Here is a 14,938-nt window from a genome sequence, read left to right as displayed (position 1 = left end):
TGTAGTAATGAAGACTGGGATTGAGTCTGAGCATTGCTTAAATAATTTTCTCCCTGGCTGTGCATGTGACTTAGAGTTCTAATCCTTCAGACTATTTAAAGGCAACAGCTTTTAAAGATCAAGAGAAGTATGTTACTGTATGAGTCTACTTTTGACCTTCTCCAGCCAAATCAATCCCATTTAGTTTCTGTCCCCCAGTCAATTTGGAAGGGGGAAGGAAGGGGGAGGGGAGATCAGAGACAGATTATTATAAGCCCTTTAACTATTAGCAGGACCATCACAGGAAAGAGATTATGAAAAAATGACTTTACATAATGATTACAGATAACACTACACAGTATACCGCTGAATGTAATTACATTTGACAGTAGCAATAGTAATGCAGCTGTTATGTCTGGGATGAGTTTCCTAGAATCTTGTGAGAGCCTGTGCTTTAAATTTATTTTGCTATTAAAGGATAAGGATGTAAAAACCTGCTCATTAATTTCTCACTAGCGGTCAGCATTGTTCCCCCATTTGGACAATCTCTAAACAACAGCTGAGGATAAATATGAAGACTACAGTTGTTTTGCTAAAATAATCTTTTTTCTTAATTTCAATCCTTCAGAAGCAAGGAAGGAGAATCTGTGTTATTAGTCATTACACCGGTATTATATACTTTCCTAAGTGTTCATTCCACACTCAGCCCTCTCATTTTTTTAGCTTATTATCAAGCACTAGTGAAATTTAGTCCTTAAAAACAAAAAATACATTTTCCACATAAGCCCTATATGTATTACATTTTGTAAATAATCTAGGCTACCATTTGGAGAAAAAGCTTTATTATACTTGGAATTTTGAGATTTTGTTTTTTCAAGGGTCCATATTTTTTTCTACTGTTCTTTCACACCAACACAGCTACAAATTTTCCCTTCACTTCCTCATTTCAAACCATTATTCTTCTGCCTAGTTCTTGCAGTAGAGATATCTTCTTTACTTGTCTTTCTTTTCTGAGGAGCTCTATGGTATTAAGCAATAGGATTCACCAAGGCAGACTCAGGCCCACCCTGTTTTTATAGTAGAGATGGGAATTTGATTTAGCCTCACAGTTCTGATTTTTTTTAAAAAAAGCAAAAACAAACTCCTTTCTTTAGCAAACAGGTGAGCAAGAATAGTACTGTGGGGCCTTCTTTGTATCTCAAAGATTGGTACAAAAAAAGGACACAAGCCCTGTTTTGTTCATGTTGGAGTTTGCCTTTAATTTGTAGCATTTGATCTCAAAGCTGATGCACACTAGAGCCACAGGAAGAGCAGCTGAATGGTTGCAAGGGCTGAGATTCACATTTAGGAACACAAATCTCTCTCACAGGAGCTTGCCATACACACTCCCCACAGCTGAAGGAGTATTTTTACATTTTGCTTGCTGGCTTGTTCTGTAGCTGACAGATTGGGGACAGCTCAGAGTAGCAAAGTGAGGGAGATATAGATGACTGGACTCCTGTGGATCTCACAGGAATATACCTCCCTTTAAAGAACCGTAAATGCTTCTAATCATTGCCCAACTGCATTAAGTCCTCTTTAGATAAAGGTCTGATACAGATTTGAAAAATGAAATTATTTGGGGGCCACAGGGAACAAAGCAAGCAATCTTCAAACATCAGAAAACCTGTGGGATTCACTTTGCAGTAATATGATAGATGGCTTGACTAGACATGCCGTTTCCTATTTTCTACTTTCATTTTTCAGACCAGATTGCACTAAACCACAAAACCATCGTGTGTCCTATGATCGATGTCATTGACCACAATCACTTTGGCTACGAGGCACAGGCGGGGGATGCCATGCGAGGAGCTTTTGACTGGGAAATGTACTACAAAAGAATACCGATTCCTCCAGAGCTCCAGAGAGCTGATCCCAGCGACCCCTTTGAGTAAGTAGCAATAAAGGGGAGAGTGGGAACATGAAGCAGAACAAACAAAGACGGTAACTGTAGCAGAAGAATCCAAGCCCAGAAATTTCCATGTAGGCCACTTTGTACTAATGAAAAGCAGTAGAAGCAAACAGCTTTTATGCAGGTTTATAAAACCTCAAAACTAGGGAAAAGATCAGGGCCATAAGTTGCAGAATTCACAAGCTGCCTGGAAACACAAACCTTCCCCATCTTTTCTGGCCCTGGTTGTACATAAAAGAAACAGCCACATACCTGTAGTTAACAGAAAGTATTGGCGTTGGACAAGGAGTGAATGTGACTCTAGTTATTCCGTTTATTCCACAGAGTGCTTCCTGAACAGGCTTTAGCTTAATGTTTTATTTGCTGGAGGTTGATGCAATACATACATCAATAGCTGAGTCCACATTCTGCCAGCAGATGCTTTGTTTATGACTAGTGTATTGCTAGTGTATATGTATTGCTGTAACTTAAACACCAGGCTGTCAACCGTGAACGGTGTCAAGCTGATCTGTAAATGTTTTTTGATAAGCCAGCCTCTGACCCCAGTACTGTATAGATCAGCTCTTTCAGAGGAATGATCTTCTACTTTTCAGAAAGGTAGATCCTTTTTTCTTTTCTTTTAATTTTTCTCATGTAAGGATCAGCTAGAATGAATCTGCATCAGCAGAGAGAGGACAGACAAACAGACATGGTTCAGTGGGGCAGAGTCTCCAAGTGTCTCACACAGCACCATCTCAGCAGCAGGACTGGCCCCGATGCTGTCAGTAGCCCTGGCTGAAATGCCGCGTTGCAGGTTTTGACAATTTAAAAACTCAGCATTTTCCTCTCCCCAGCACAAAACCTGGAAACAATAGCAACAGAAAAACCTGTGTCTCTGACCGAGACTCTGCACTATTTTGAAGTAATGGATCTGATTTGTGCAGAAATTTACACTTCTATCCAGGGCATGACCAGCTCTGTTAGGGAGAAGTAGGTGATTGTGACATGCGGTGGGCTTATTTTCATTATTCTGCTTGTTCCTTTTTTCTTATCTCAATATTGGCCCATCAGTCTTCATCTTGCATTGGTGTTAAGTGCTGATGAAGTACTTCACATCAGCTGCCATTGTGACGACTCCACAACGCATACAGAGTTGGTGGAATCACATAAAGCTCCAGAGTTGCTAGAGCCTCCATTGCTCTTCCTGGTCCTCTGAGCAGCGGTAATTTCTTGCCACTTACTGAAAGTCACCTAGAAAACAGTATCATTTGGTTCAACATTCAAAGTTTGTGTGTAAGTAAAACTTTTATATTGCCAGCGTAGCTACAGGGTTGCTTATCAGCCATTTCACACATTTGCTGTTGGTAGTATGCATCTCTCAAAGACAAGAGCGCCCTGAAGAGGAGGCACTCATAGGAAACTTTCTAGAACATGAGGCTTTGCACAGTACAGAACAGATTTTATGGTTTTGCATGAACTGATGTTATGATCAGCGTGGCAGCAGCTGATACACAACTTGCCCTGCCTGCAGTCATAAGACACATAGATAAATAGCTTCACAAAGAACACATAGGACAATGCAACCTAAAAATCACTTGTAATCTGAGTAGTCATCTCCCCAGAAAGGTGGAAGGGCTTTCCAGTTCTTACAGAAATCAGTAAGAGTCTTCCTATTTTTTCCCCATCACAGGATTCACATCAGAGTGATGCAGGCAGAAAAGCAGCATTGCACATGGAACCACATTCCCACACGTGGCAGCAGGGTTGAAGGCTGACTCAGCTCGTACAGTATCTTTGATTAGAAGTGATTGACTAGAACAGTGAGGATATAAGGTGTTTTAAATAATCAGTATGAATTTTGCTTAGGGGAGGAATTACTTTCTAATTCAAAGTCAGTACTGCTTTTCTCCTAGGGCCTTCTCTGTGGACACCTTGAGTGTTTAATACCTTGCTTATAAGAAGTACTTGAAATGTTACTAACCATTTTAGATATTAGTAACTTAATTGACAAAGACAGCTTCTGTGGAATTAAAGACACAGAACTGTTTTCCTTTCCTTTAGGTGCATATACATTAAAACTAGAAATGGCTTCAGCCAGCACCATAATTATTATGTTACTGTTTTGTAAGCAGTAGGGATTTTATTTTTTATTTAGGTTAAATATTTTACTATTGGTATCCTAATAGCTTTATTTCTTGCCATCAGCAACAGATCTGAGCTGATCTTTATGAACTGGAAAATTGCCAGCATTTTTAGTAAAACACCAGCAAATAATGGGTACGTGATCCAAAAACTGTGCTGATGAGTTTTTTGCCTCACTTAAAATGCCAACTCATTATGTATGTTAAGCAGGAAAGGTCACATCAGCCTAAGAAATAATCTGCATAAAACTGGATCAAATTACAGAAGACCTAAGAGCAGTCATTGTATTACCCAAATAATACATTTGCTTTCTGTCTGCATATGCTCAAAATACTGCAGCTGCAGCAGGCATCAGCAGAGCATTTGCTGTTGACACAATAAACCAAAGTGTTCTCAGGTAGACATGTGGTGTGGCAGTAGCATGGAGCTTACTGTGCTCCAGTGCCAGCTAGGCTAGTGTTTCTGGAATTAATTTTTCCCCACTTTTTTAATTTATTATTTTTAACTGTACTGCACTATGGTCAGTGGTTGGCAGGAACTCTCCTGTTGGGCATCATCTATCCAGACAGTCTTTCAGTTCAAAATCCATCTTGTGAAGAATCTAGACAATCTCACCCATCTGTGGTGTGAGCATGGGCATGGTTTGCTGTTCATACACCTGCAGTGTCACTCGGGCAGCATCTCCACCTTATGCTGTGACAGAACTTGCAGCTTCATTCCACATCTCAGCTTTTCCTTATATACACCCACAGCCATTCTCAGGCCATCTGCATTTGTTCATGACAAGTGGCTTTACACCAAGGTCTGGCTTGCCGTTTAGGACTGTATAACATCCTCAAAAGCTTCCAGCCCATGCAGTGTCAAATTCAGGTACAGATGATGTACTAGTACCAACCTGAGGGTCACATGACAAATTTATAACTGCATCTCAATCAGGCTGCATTCAGCTACAAAGTTCATCAATTGGTTCACATGTAGTTTGTCACTGGCCACACCAAGTTTCCCATAGGTTTCCAAAACGTATTTTCAATCAAACCTTTTACGTGAATTATTGTTCTATGCTCATTGTAGTGTTTAGGAAAGTTTAACAACTATTCCTGAAATGGATCTTGCGTAGCCTTTAAGATTAGCTATTTTTCTGAAAGATCTGTGTTGCTGTTTTTCAGGATACATTGAATCTTTACAGGCATAGAATTGGACTTCACCCCTAATGTGTTGCCTTCCCATCCAGAGGCTAAATCTGCGAATTACTTGTTGATTTCCATTTTTTATGTGCCACAACAGATGTTTCATGTTGCATTCAACTGTTCTGTCACACTTGCAGCTCATCGCAGTTGGCTGTAGTGATTTTTCTCTTGCGATTCATGTACAACTACCCCAATGTATTCTGAAGGAGGCTCATGCTATTTTCCTCTGATGCATTTCAGGGTTGTGTAAACGACACAGAGCAAATTGGTCTTCTGATACATTGTGGGAAATTGTCAGACAATCGTGAAATCATCATCGTGTCATGATGCTGCTCACAGTCTTGATCCCACGGTCAACAATCATTCAGCAGAATTTAAGATGGCTTGGGGAAATTATCTTCAGCTCTGTAAGCAGGGAGGACCAGAGATGTTTACCTCCTTTGTGGCAAGGATCATCTTGGCTTACTGTCTCTCGCTGGTTTGTTTCTCTGTCATGGCAGAGGTTTGAGAGCATGCCCTTATGAGACATGGCTTTGGGACATAGAAGCATGCTCTCGTGTGGCTGTTTGTTTCTGTGGTGCAAGCACTGTAGTCTCTGGAGTAGTTTGCTTAACCCAAGCAATTGCCACTTAAACTAATAGGGTAACCTTGTTACTATAATGGACTGTGATATACAGCATGTCAGTTTATATGATGTAATAGCCTGTCTGGGTTAAAAGCTCTGTGGAAGTTTAAAGCAGAGGTTTGATATGCTGAAGCTTGCTGGAGATGGCTGTTCTTTATTTCCTGGCAGCAGTTAGATTACATCAATTCATGTTATCACATGCCTGATCTGGAGATAGGCATCAGTGTCCATTCATGCCAGCAGCAACAGAAGAAAACATCAACAATTCAACTCAAAAACTCTATTTGGAAAACCACAAACTAATCGAGAGGATTAATATAGTGCAGATCAATTAGGGTAGGAAAGGGCTGCGCAGCTCCTAGGAGCAGTTTTATGGGAGGGAAAGGTGCCAGTGAGACCTAACAGCATTGCTATTGGATTGCAACTCAAGATGGACATCCTAACCGACAAGAGAAGTGTTGTGCGACTTACTGGATTGCGAGACTTCTAGCACCTATCTGGGAAAGTTAGTAGTTCTCTGGTATATGACTGCTTCGTAGTCTCCAAGAATTCCTTGTTTGCCTTCTGATGTTGAGCTGTCATCTCCAGACCTCCCTGAAGAGAAACAAAGCTGAAGAATTGTGTAATTCTAGTGAAGGACCAGAACAATAACTTGGCAAATATTGGGCTAGCCAAGGAAGTAGAAGCAACTTCATAACCTCTGATGAGTCATTTTAGTTCCTGTACTCAGTTTCCTATTTATAAAATAGGAACAGAATCACTCCACCATCACAAAGCTGCTTTGCATATGAGTCTGGCAAAGGTCTCACAGTAATAGGGGCCACTTAGGGTTTCTGGATATACCTTTTGGTAAAATTTTGGACAAGCTCAAGGGATGAAATTGGGTGATCAGTACATCTTTCTCTTCTGTTGCATCACAGACTCTCAACCATGTATGACCTTAATGTAGCCAGTTGTGTATTAGATTGGAAGATTACTTGGCACTTTCTGTTGAATTGCATATCTAGAATCGTATTATTCTTATTATGCAAGCTGTTGTCAGCGTGCTTTTTATTTGAATTTGACATACTCTCAGAAATACTCTTTTATTCTGCAGCTCCTTTCAGTATTTATATATACTTTTTACAACACGTTGATGTGAAGAGTCTTTGCTAAGACTGCATTTCAAATCTGACAAGTACTTTTACAATTTTATGATCGTTTTCTGAAGTTTAGAAAGTGCTTTGGACAATGATTTCTGTTCTATAGCTCCCAGTGCTTTATAGTCTGTGTCTTTTATGGCTGATTTCTGCCTATAAACATATTCATAAAACCTCTCAGAACCAGAAACAATCATCTATTTTTTTAATCTACTGTTTTGAACTGTGCTACAGGAATCTTTGATGCAAAGGCATTGCTCTACAGAGAAGCAGTCTCCAGCCAGTGCGAGTTTGTGTAATTTAAGGTCTTGATTTATTTTTTTGACAAGCTATGGTAATGTAGGAGACCATTAGTGGAGATAACAATAGCTTTTACAAACTGCCGTCTACCCATGGCCCCATGAAAATCTCAGAATATTTTTCAATCAAAAGTACTGACACTGACACACCATTTATGAGTGAAGATATGCATATTTGATCATTTTCTCCTGCCTTTGGTGGGATTTCAGTGTAAAGGTTCTGTACAAACTGCATTTTTTCTGAAGGCCAGTTCAGAAGAGAGAACTCTACAGAGAGTGAAACCTGTCAGAATTAAAAAAAAAATAATCAACGATAAAAAGCTGCTGCTGGTATAATTTTTGGAACTTCACAAGAGTCACTCAAGGAATTAGTCAAATTCTACATACTAGTTGAATTGGGTAGATTCAGGTTTAATACACAACTTCTCGCTTGAATATTGCTGGTGTCTCATGCCTCCTAATACAAAAGGGAACTAATTTTGTTCATAATGCCTTGATGCTGCAGTGCCAAAGTAGCTTATGTTTTTTTGCTTCTGTGGAAACTTGTATTTCTGATTTTCTTTCACACTTGAAGCTTCATGGTTAGCATAAAAATGTAAACAAACATCTTGAATGTAACGTTTCTAGAGCTGTTAGCCTGCTACTTCACACAAGTGTTAACTTTAGAGCTTGACAGTCTATATGCCCGTATTCTGGGGCAGATTCATAGAGTGGGTCACCAAAACTACCAGTAATTAGAAAATTAAGTAGTTTCTGGGCATGAATTTAATATTTCTTTACATAAAAATGACTGGGATGGTGGCCAAGAAGACGACAGAGGTATGCCGCTCAGTGTGTACAGGTGAGCTATTTAACACTATCGAGATGTTATTGATCAGATGACTTGGCTTTCAAAATTATAAAATCATGTCTGAACAATCTTCCATGAAAAAAAAATTGTTATTTCTATTTTTAATTGTATATTCTCAAGCCAATTTCTCTGGCAACTTCATGGAGAATTTGGTGACACATATTGGTACTAAGAAACAGAAAACCAACACCCTTCTCTTAAATTTTATAGTGTTTACCAGCATAAAGTTGGGAGTGACCTCTGTATCCATTTCCGTTTCTGTTTGTTTGGTTTTGTGGGGTTTTTTTAAAGAATGATCTATTGCTATGTAAAGCCTTTATCTAGTGCTACAGTTGCTTCCAACAGAAGAGAGAACAAAGACTGATTTTGTCAGACCCCCCTGTTCCAAACCACTTTCAAATCTGTACATTGATCCAAGTTCCACACATGCTCGTTGGCTCAAGTTTACTAATATTCTTAAGCGTCTGCCCAGTATGAGCAGCTGGGGTCGGGGGGGTGGGGTGTGTCTTTTCCCCCTTGCTGTACTGGGTCTGCCAGGTACAGCACAGCATCACAACGCTTTTCTTCCTTTCCCCTCCAATGCCCATGGTTTGTTTTTCAGAGGCAGTGATCAACTAAGCATGGCATAGAAGCATCTTCTGCCAATATATACCTTATGATTTCTTGTGTACATAGAATGATTTGGGCTGTCCAGCTGTCTTGGCTTAGTACCACCTTAGCCCTGAGGTGAAGAGATTTTTCTGGCTTCCACTCTGAAGAAATTAAGCTGCTAATGCAGTGTGTGCTGGAAGCATGAAAAGAAGGGGCTGAGAAGAAATTTATGTATTGCCAGTGTTTCAGTGCTTATTCTTATCATATCTAACCAGAAACTTTGCTGCCACAGCTTTAACACCTTTATGTTTTGTCATGTACACTATATTCTGGGAAAAGACCTTTTAAGTACTTGAGGACTCATGTCAGGTCAGTCCATTTTTCATTTTCAGGTAAATTGTCTTCTTTTTTTCGGTGTTTCTTAATAACTCCTATTTTCTAGATCTGTGCTTATTACCTTTTCTCTTCTCTGGACTTTTTCCACACTGAGAGGGGATATCGCACCAGCCAAAGCCTTATCATTGCCTGGTAGAGTAGGCGGGTGAATTTGCCCGTCCCAGAGGCTGTATTCCTGTTTATATTTCCTTGACATTGTTGATTCTTGCCAGGCTTGTGCTGTGGTGTAGCCTCCACATCATTTTCTGCAGAGCTGGTATCTAGCCAAGTATTCATCATCTTCCTTTTGTAATTCAGATTTTACATATCTGAAGGCAAGGCATTTGTCTTCATATCTATTTGAAGTGCCATGTCCAAAAAGGTGATCTGTCTTCATTATCCCTAGACCGGTATGATACTTTGTAGCTGAACGTTTTATCTTTTTTGCCTTTGTTTACTTTGCTTCCCCAGTTTACTAAGATTTTTGATTTCTGATTATCCCTCCAATTTTTACAGCCTTATTGCAGTATTATTGAAGCTCTATTTGAGGTTCATGCAAACAGTAAAATCTGTTCTAAATCCTGACGGTAAGAATGTCTGTGTGGTCCATGCTACACATCAAGATATGTGAAGTCTCTGGCTTTCCAGCAACACATCCAGTAGTTCCTCTGTTTTCTCAGCCAAAAACACAGCATGTACCACTTCTGTGGCCCTGAAGTGGGGTTGCTGAATTGCACCATGTGTTTTTTTAATGCAACGCTGAACTGAATCAGGTGCAGGACAATGTTTTCAGATACCCTCTCAAGACAATTTCCATTTTGATGTTGAGTTATAGGTGATTGCTTTTTAGTAATGGCTATCAGCAGGTTTTGCATCTCTCTGACAGTCATTAGGTCTTTTCCATGTTTCTGTAATTGTTAACCCTGGCAGTTATTTGTGAATCAGATTTTTTTGTCTGAGGCTTCAGTGAGAAAAAGAGAGTTAATACAAATTTTGTTTTAATATTAGGAGAGTTCAGTGTAGGCATTGACATGATGAGGACCTTAGAAATAAGACATGCAAGATCACATTCTGAATTGTCCCCAGACATACTAGCATCTGTTTCCTTTTCGTGCAAGTAACCACATATCATTACTCTAGCTGGAAAACAAATTTTGTCAAGAGGCAAAGGCAAATGCTTCCAGCAACCTGTGAGGTGAAAATTATGATAAACACTCTAAATTTTGCTGTGTTAGTTTATTTATTAAATGCTATGTGTATCTTTTGAGAGACCAGGAACAAATGAGGTTCAGAACTGTTGGCATCTGTTATTCCATAAACTGCCAAGACAGTGTCCTTTATTAGGGAGCAAGACTTCTGTATCAGCTTTGCTCATTTCTAAAAATAGCTATTTCCTTTGTGGGAAAACAGCATGTAACTATCTCTTCAAGTGATTTTTTTTGAAAATCAACCCTTCTGATGTTTTTTGTTGTTAAGCTGGTTGATGTGTCAGTGTTCTTTTCGGTGCTGGAGAGGTGCTGTGGGCATTACATTGCACAAGTCCATTGGCCCCATGCAGAGATTGAGGTGCCTGCAAGGAGAGAGGAAACCCCACTACCTCTGCTCTCCTGGCCCTCCAGCAGAAAGTTTAGCTGATTCTGCAGAACTTCCCTGGCGTTTTTGTGCTAGGGCAAATAACCACTCTGTTTTCCCATGAGTACAAACGACCTGTCCGCATGGAGTGAATTAGGAGTGGAAGAGGTGGTGATAAGCCACGAGCACAGTGGGAGAACTCTTAACAGCAATTTTCCCTTGCAAAGCATTGCGAACATGCGAAGGACCTCTCAGAGTACCCGAGGAAAAGGTAAACAGCAGGGAAGAAAGTATAGTTTGGAGCAGTATTTTCAGACCACTGTCTGGGGACCTCAGGGTGGCGGTTTTGGAGAGACTCCCGGAAGGCACAGAAGGAGAGCAAACTTCCTAAGTTCTCAGCCCACAAGAAATGTTTGGAGTCCCCAGCTTGCTGTTTTGCAGTAGGTTTTAATGCCTAGCCCATTTTGTGGTGATTCTTTTTCACAGAGTGGTGGTTTAAACAGCAAAACTCTTCAAAGCACAATCTTTGTTCCTGGCTCATTCAAAGGGCATTCAGGGAAGAATAGTCCTTTGTTAGTTGTCGTTACAATGTATATAATTATTTGTTATAGCTAAATCGTATGGGCACTGCTATTTCAGGGGTATTCTCGTTTGACCTTAAATCAGACAGCATAACAGAAATTATTGTAAATGTCCAACTATATTGCCTTAATTTTTACACCTCATCTTATATTCCTGTAATTGTTTGCCTTTCCATTTCTGCTAAATATGGATATTATTATTCCATAGCAGAGTGATGTTAAGAGACATGATTGCGTTTTTCGTAAATCAGAATGTATTACTGCTATTGCAACCAATTTCCAGTATGAGTTGCTGTAATGATAATTTAATAGATTCATAAATTTTTAATACCAAAACAGAGTATTGTGACTGTCTTAATGGAAGTGGTAATACTTTAAGACCATTCATATGTCTACTGGAGGGTAATAACATTCTCATAATTTCTGTAGGTATGAAAGGACTCAAAACTTGTCAAAATGTGGGTATTGGGATGATTGAGACTATACTTTTTTATGCTGCTTTTTATTTTTTTTAATGTGGTATAACAGAATACTGATCAAGCTTTTTTAAAATACTTGACAGCACGTGGTCAGGTATTAGAAGATCTTTTGATCACCTATTTAACTTTTCACCTTTTTACTATTATTAACAGTAGAATGTGAAAGTTTCCTAAGCTCCATGGGCACAGCTGACCGTAGGCTGTAAGGATGTCTGTGGCAAGGAGGGCTGATAGATGGGCATTAACTGCAGACAGATTTCATCTGTCTCATCTAATGCTTATTAAGAAATCTAACCTCAGTTAAATTGTATTATGCAAACCTTCAATTGTATCAAAGACTGTCGAATAGCTGTTTTCTGCAGCAATTACTGGAGTTACATCTCCACCTACTGGCAATAGGGGCAAAGTCCCACTCAATGTTCGTTTAAATGAAATCCAAGTAGTGTTTTGCCTGCAAAAGCTTTCCTTGTATTAGAATAATTTACAATTTTCAGGGGAAGTTTGTTCAGAGTTGTTTGGCCACATATATAAGGAAGCCACTGACTTCAAACTCATTGACCTGCGCATATTAGCCTAGGTCTTAATAAAGAAAAAAAAAAAAGACAGGCTTTTTAAATAAAAAAATGTATTTAAACCCACCTACAGGTCGTTTCAGTGGGGATGCATGAGCACATCCAAGAGCCAAGTACACAGCATACCTGTAGAAAGTTATTCTTATGTAACTCAATAAAGCTTAATAGTATAACAAGAATGATGTCACTAAAGAAATGATTTTTTGAAAAAAAGAAACAAAAAAATCTGTTGTAGCAAGTAACTCTGACAGCTGACCCATAGGGTGATTATCACTGTTGGCATCCAGTAGAGGAAAAAAAGGAAAAAAAAGAAAAATCCCAATAGGAATTTAGATGTTAGCAAGGAGGAGAGGCTGAAATTTAGTAACAAGTTTGTAGTCAAAGTGGACTGATAATGAGACTTTCTTTCAGAATTCATTTCATCCATTGGTAACAGTAGAGAAAGAGGAACCCTGTTTGTAAAAGCTGCTGATCTTAGACAACATCAACTCTCCAATGTGAAAACAGCTGTGAAAAGGGCAAATACAATCCCGGAACTTATTTTGCTGTAGCCCTTGGCCCTCTGTGGTTAGAGAATATTTCAGAATGTCAGCAATGTCAGCTGCCCCCTACCCCTTTTCCTCACAAGTCAGGGTGTCATCTCCTCTCAGCCTAAGATGGAATCTTTCATGCTTCTGTTGTCTTTTAGACACTACAACCTCTTCCTTATTTCCCCAGGGAGAAGGGGAGAACATCGAATAAATAGACAGAAAAGTACAGCATAGGGTGTTCTTTTTAACTTTCTCCAGAGATTCTGCTTTCTTGTTCGTTATGATGGGCACTCACCTGCAAGAGCTGATGTTATGTCCTCTCAACCTGCACCTTAAAATCTTTTGACTGGCATTTCTGCTTAATGTCTGCTGAATTAGCAAGTTTCTGGCTTCAGAAAGCTTCCTACTAAAGGTAAATTGGTAAAATCATAACTACTGTGGGAAATATTAAGTACACAATCTCCTTAGTAGTCATATAAAGGATAAACATGGGACAGTGCATGGTGAAACTCGAAACCTGATGCTTGGGCTGAGTAATAGTAACTCACACACACACACACTGTTAGTTTCACAGACATTCAGTTTAGATCAAACACCCCATAAGGTGCATCTACAACAAAGTCATAGAATTAAATATCTTTTTCTGCAGAAGTTCTTGTTAAACAGTGCTAGAATTCAGATGTTAAATGAAGTAGGTTTCTTCTAATGCTTTTTTGGCTTTGGTTTGGTTTTTTTGCTCTGAGCAATTTCTTCAAATAGTCACAGAAATAACACAAAATAGGAGCGTGCTCTGAATGGAAAAACAGCTATTACCCAGCTGGAAAAGAAATTTTCCAGAAATGTGGAAAATAACTGAAAGAAGCCTCAAAGGCACTTCGCTGTGTATCTGTAAACAATAGGCACCAGCAGAAGTATTAATAACCTAGTGAGACAGTAGCTGTAGTTCTCAAGATAGCTGTTTTTTTAATGGTTTCATTTGACTTACATGGGGGAAGTTTATTATGAAATATTATTAACTTAATTTGTAACTTTCTGCATATTTTGACATTCTGGAAATAACAGAGAATCCAAAATACCCTGAGAGCAGAACTGAAGCAGAAAGATGTGGAGTTCAACCCATAAAGCTGTGACACCAGCAGGACTAGAGGGCCTCCTGCAACATGACAGCAGCAGAGGTGATGCCTCAGATCTCTCTCTGAAAACGCTGGTCTTTCTGGAAATGAATTGAACACACCTAAGCATGCAGGCTTTTTAAAAATATTTGATCTGTCAGATAACTCCTGGTCTGTTGCTAAAGCGAAATCACATCCTGTTTCAGTCTTCACTTCGGTGGCCTTCTTCAGCCTCTTTTCATAAAATACTGGATCCATAATTCCTCTGGTTGTTCTGGTATGGCTCTAAGTTTAGCTTCATTTCTCCTTTTTCGAAAATAGCAGGCCAGATTTGTATGTAGCATCATACTGCAGCAGTGCTATTGATCTATATCTGCTGGAAAGAGCTCTGATAATAGATCTTAAAGCTGTTTGCCCTTTCCAAAGCTTACCTGATATTTGTTTCATCCATTCCTGAACTATCTGACCTTGTGTGTCTCAGATACTTGGAACAGCTATTCTTGCAAAAGTTCAAATGATCCAGTCTTGGGTCTGATGAGGTAACGAGCACAAGACATACAGGAGAGCAGCAAGATGAGATGTATTTGAAAGATCCCCCAAGAACTTTGACGTTGGCTTTGCAATACTTGAGTCTATTTTCATTCAATAAGTGTTGGTGGTTCTTCACTTCTGTTTCTAATGAAGCCTGAAATTAACATAGCTTTCTTGTTTACTTCCTTATTTGCAACAATATCACTGATAGTAATAGCATGGCACTGGGAATAGTTCTCATAAAGCTGAAGGCAAAAGTGAAAAGTGTTTTGCATAGGTCAAATATGTTGGGAGGAGCATTCTTAGTTGTCCCAGCACTCTCCAAACTATCAAGCTGCAACAAGGTCTTTCACCATCTCATACCAACACACTGTTCATGCCAGTCCCTCTGCTGCCTTCTCCTCGTCTCACCTCATCCAGGATGCGTGTTCTCGCTCCCTCTTA

General features: G+C 39.4%; 1 protein-coding gene across 1 annotated transcript in view; it reads left to right on the top strand.

Annotated features, from left to right (window-relative positions):
* Positions 1-14,938, top strand: part of GALNTL6 (polypeptide N-acetylgalactosaminyltransferase like 6) — a 484,972-nt gene that overhangs the window by 406,191 nt on the left and 63,843 nt on the right. The window contains exon 6 of the mRNA XM_055798003.1: positions 1,726-1,909. Coding sequence (XP_055653978.1) covers positions 1,726-1,909 — 184 coding nt within the window. The remainder of the gene's footprint in view (positions 1-1,725; positions 1,910-14,938) is intronic.

Source organism: Falco peregrinus, chromosome 2 (assembly GCF_023634155.1).
Source record: "Falco peregrinus isolate bFalPer1 chromosome 2, bFalPer1.pri, whole genome shotgun sequence".
NCBI lineage: Eukaryota > Metazoa > Chordata > Aves > Falconiformes > Falconidae > Falco > Falco peregrinus.
This window is presented reverse-complemented; position numbering and strand designations above follow the sequence as displayed.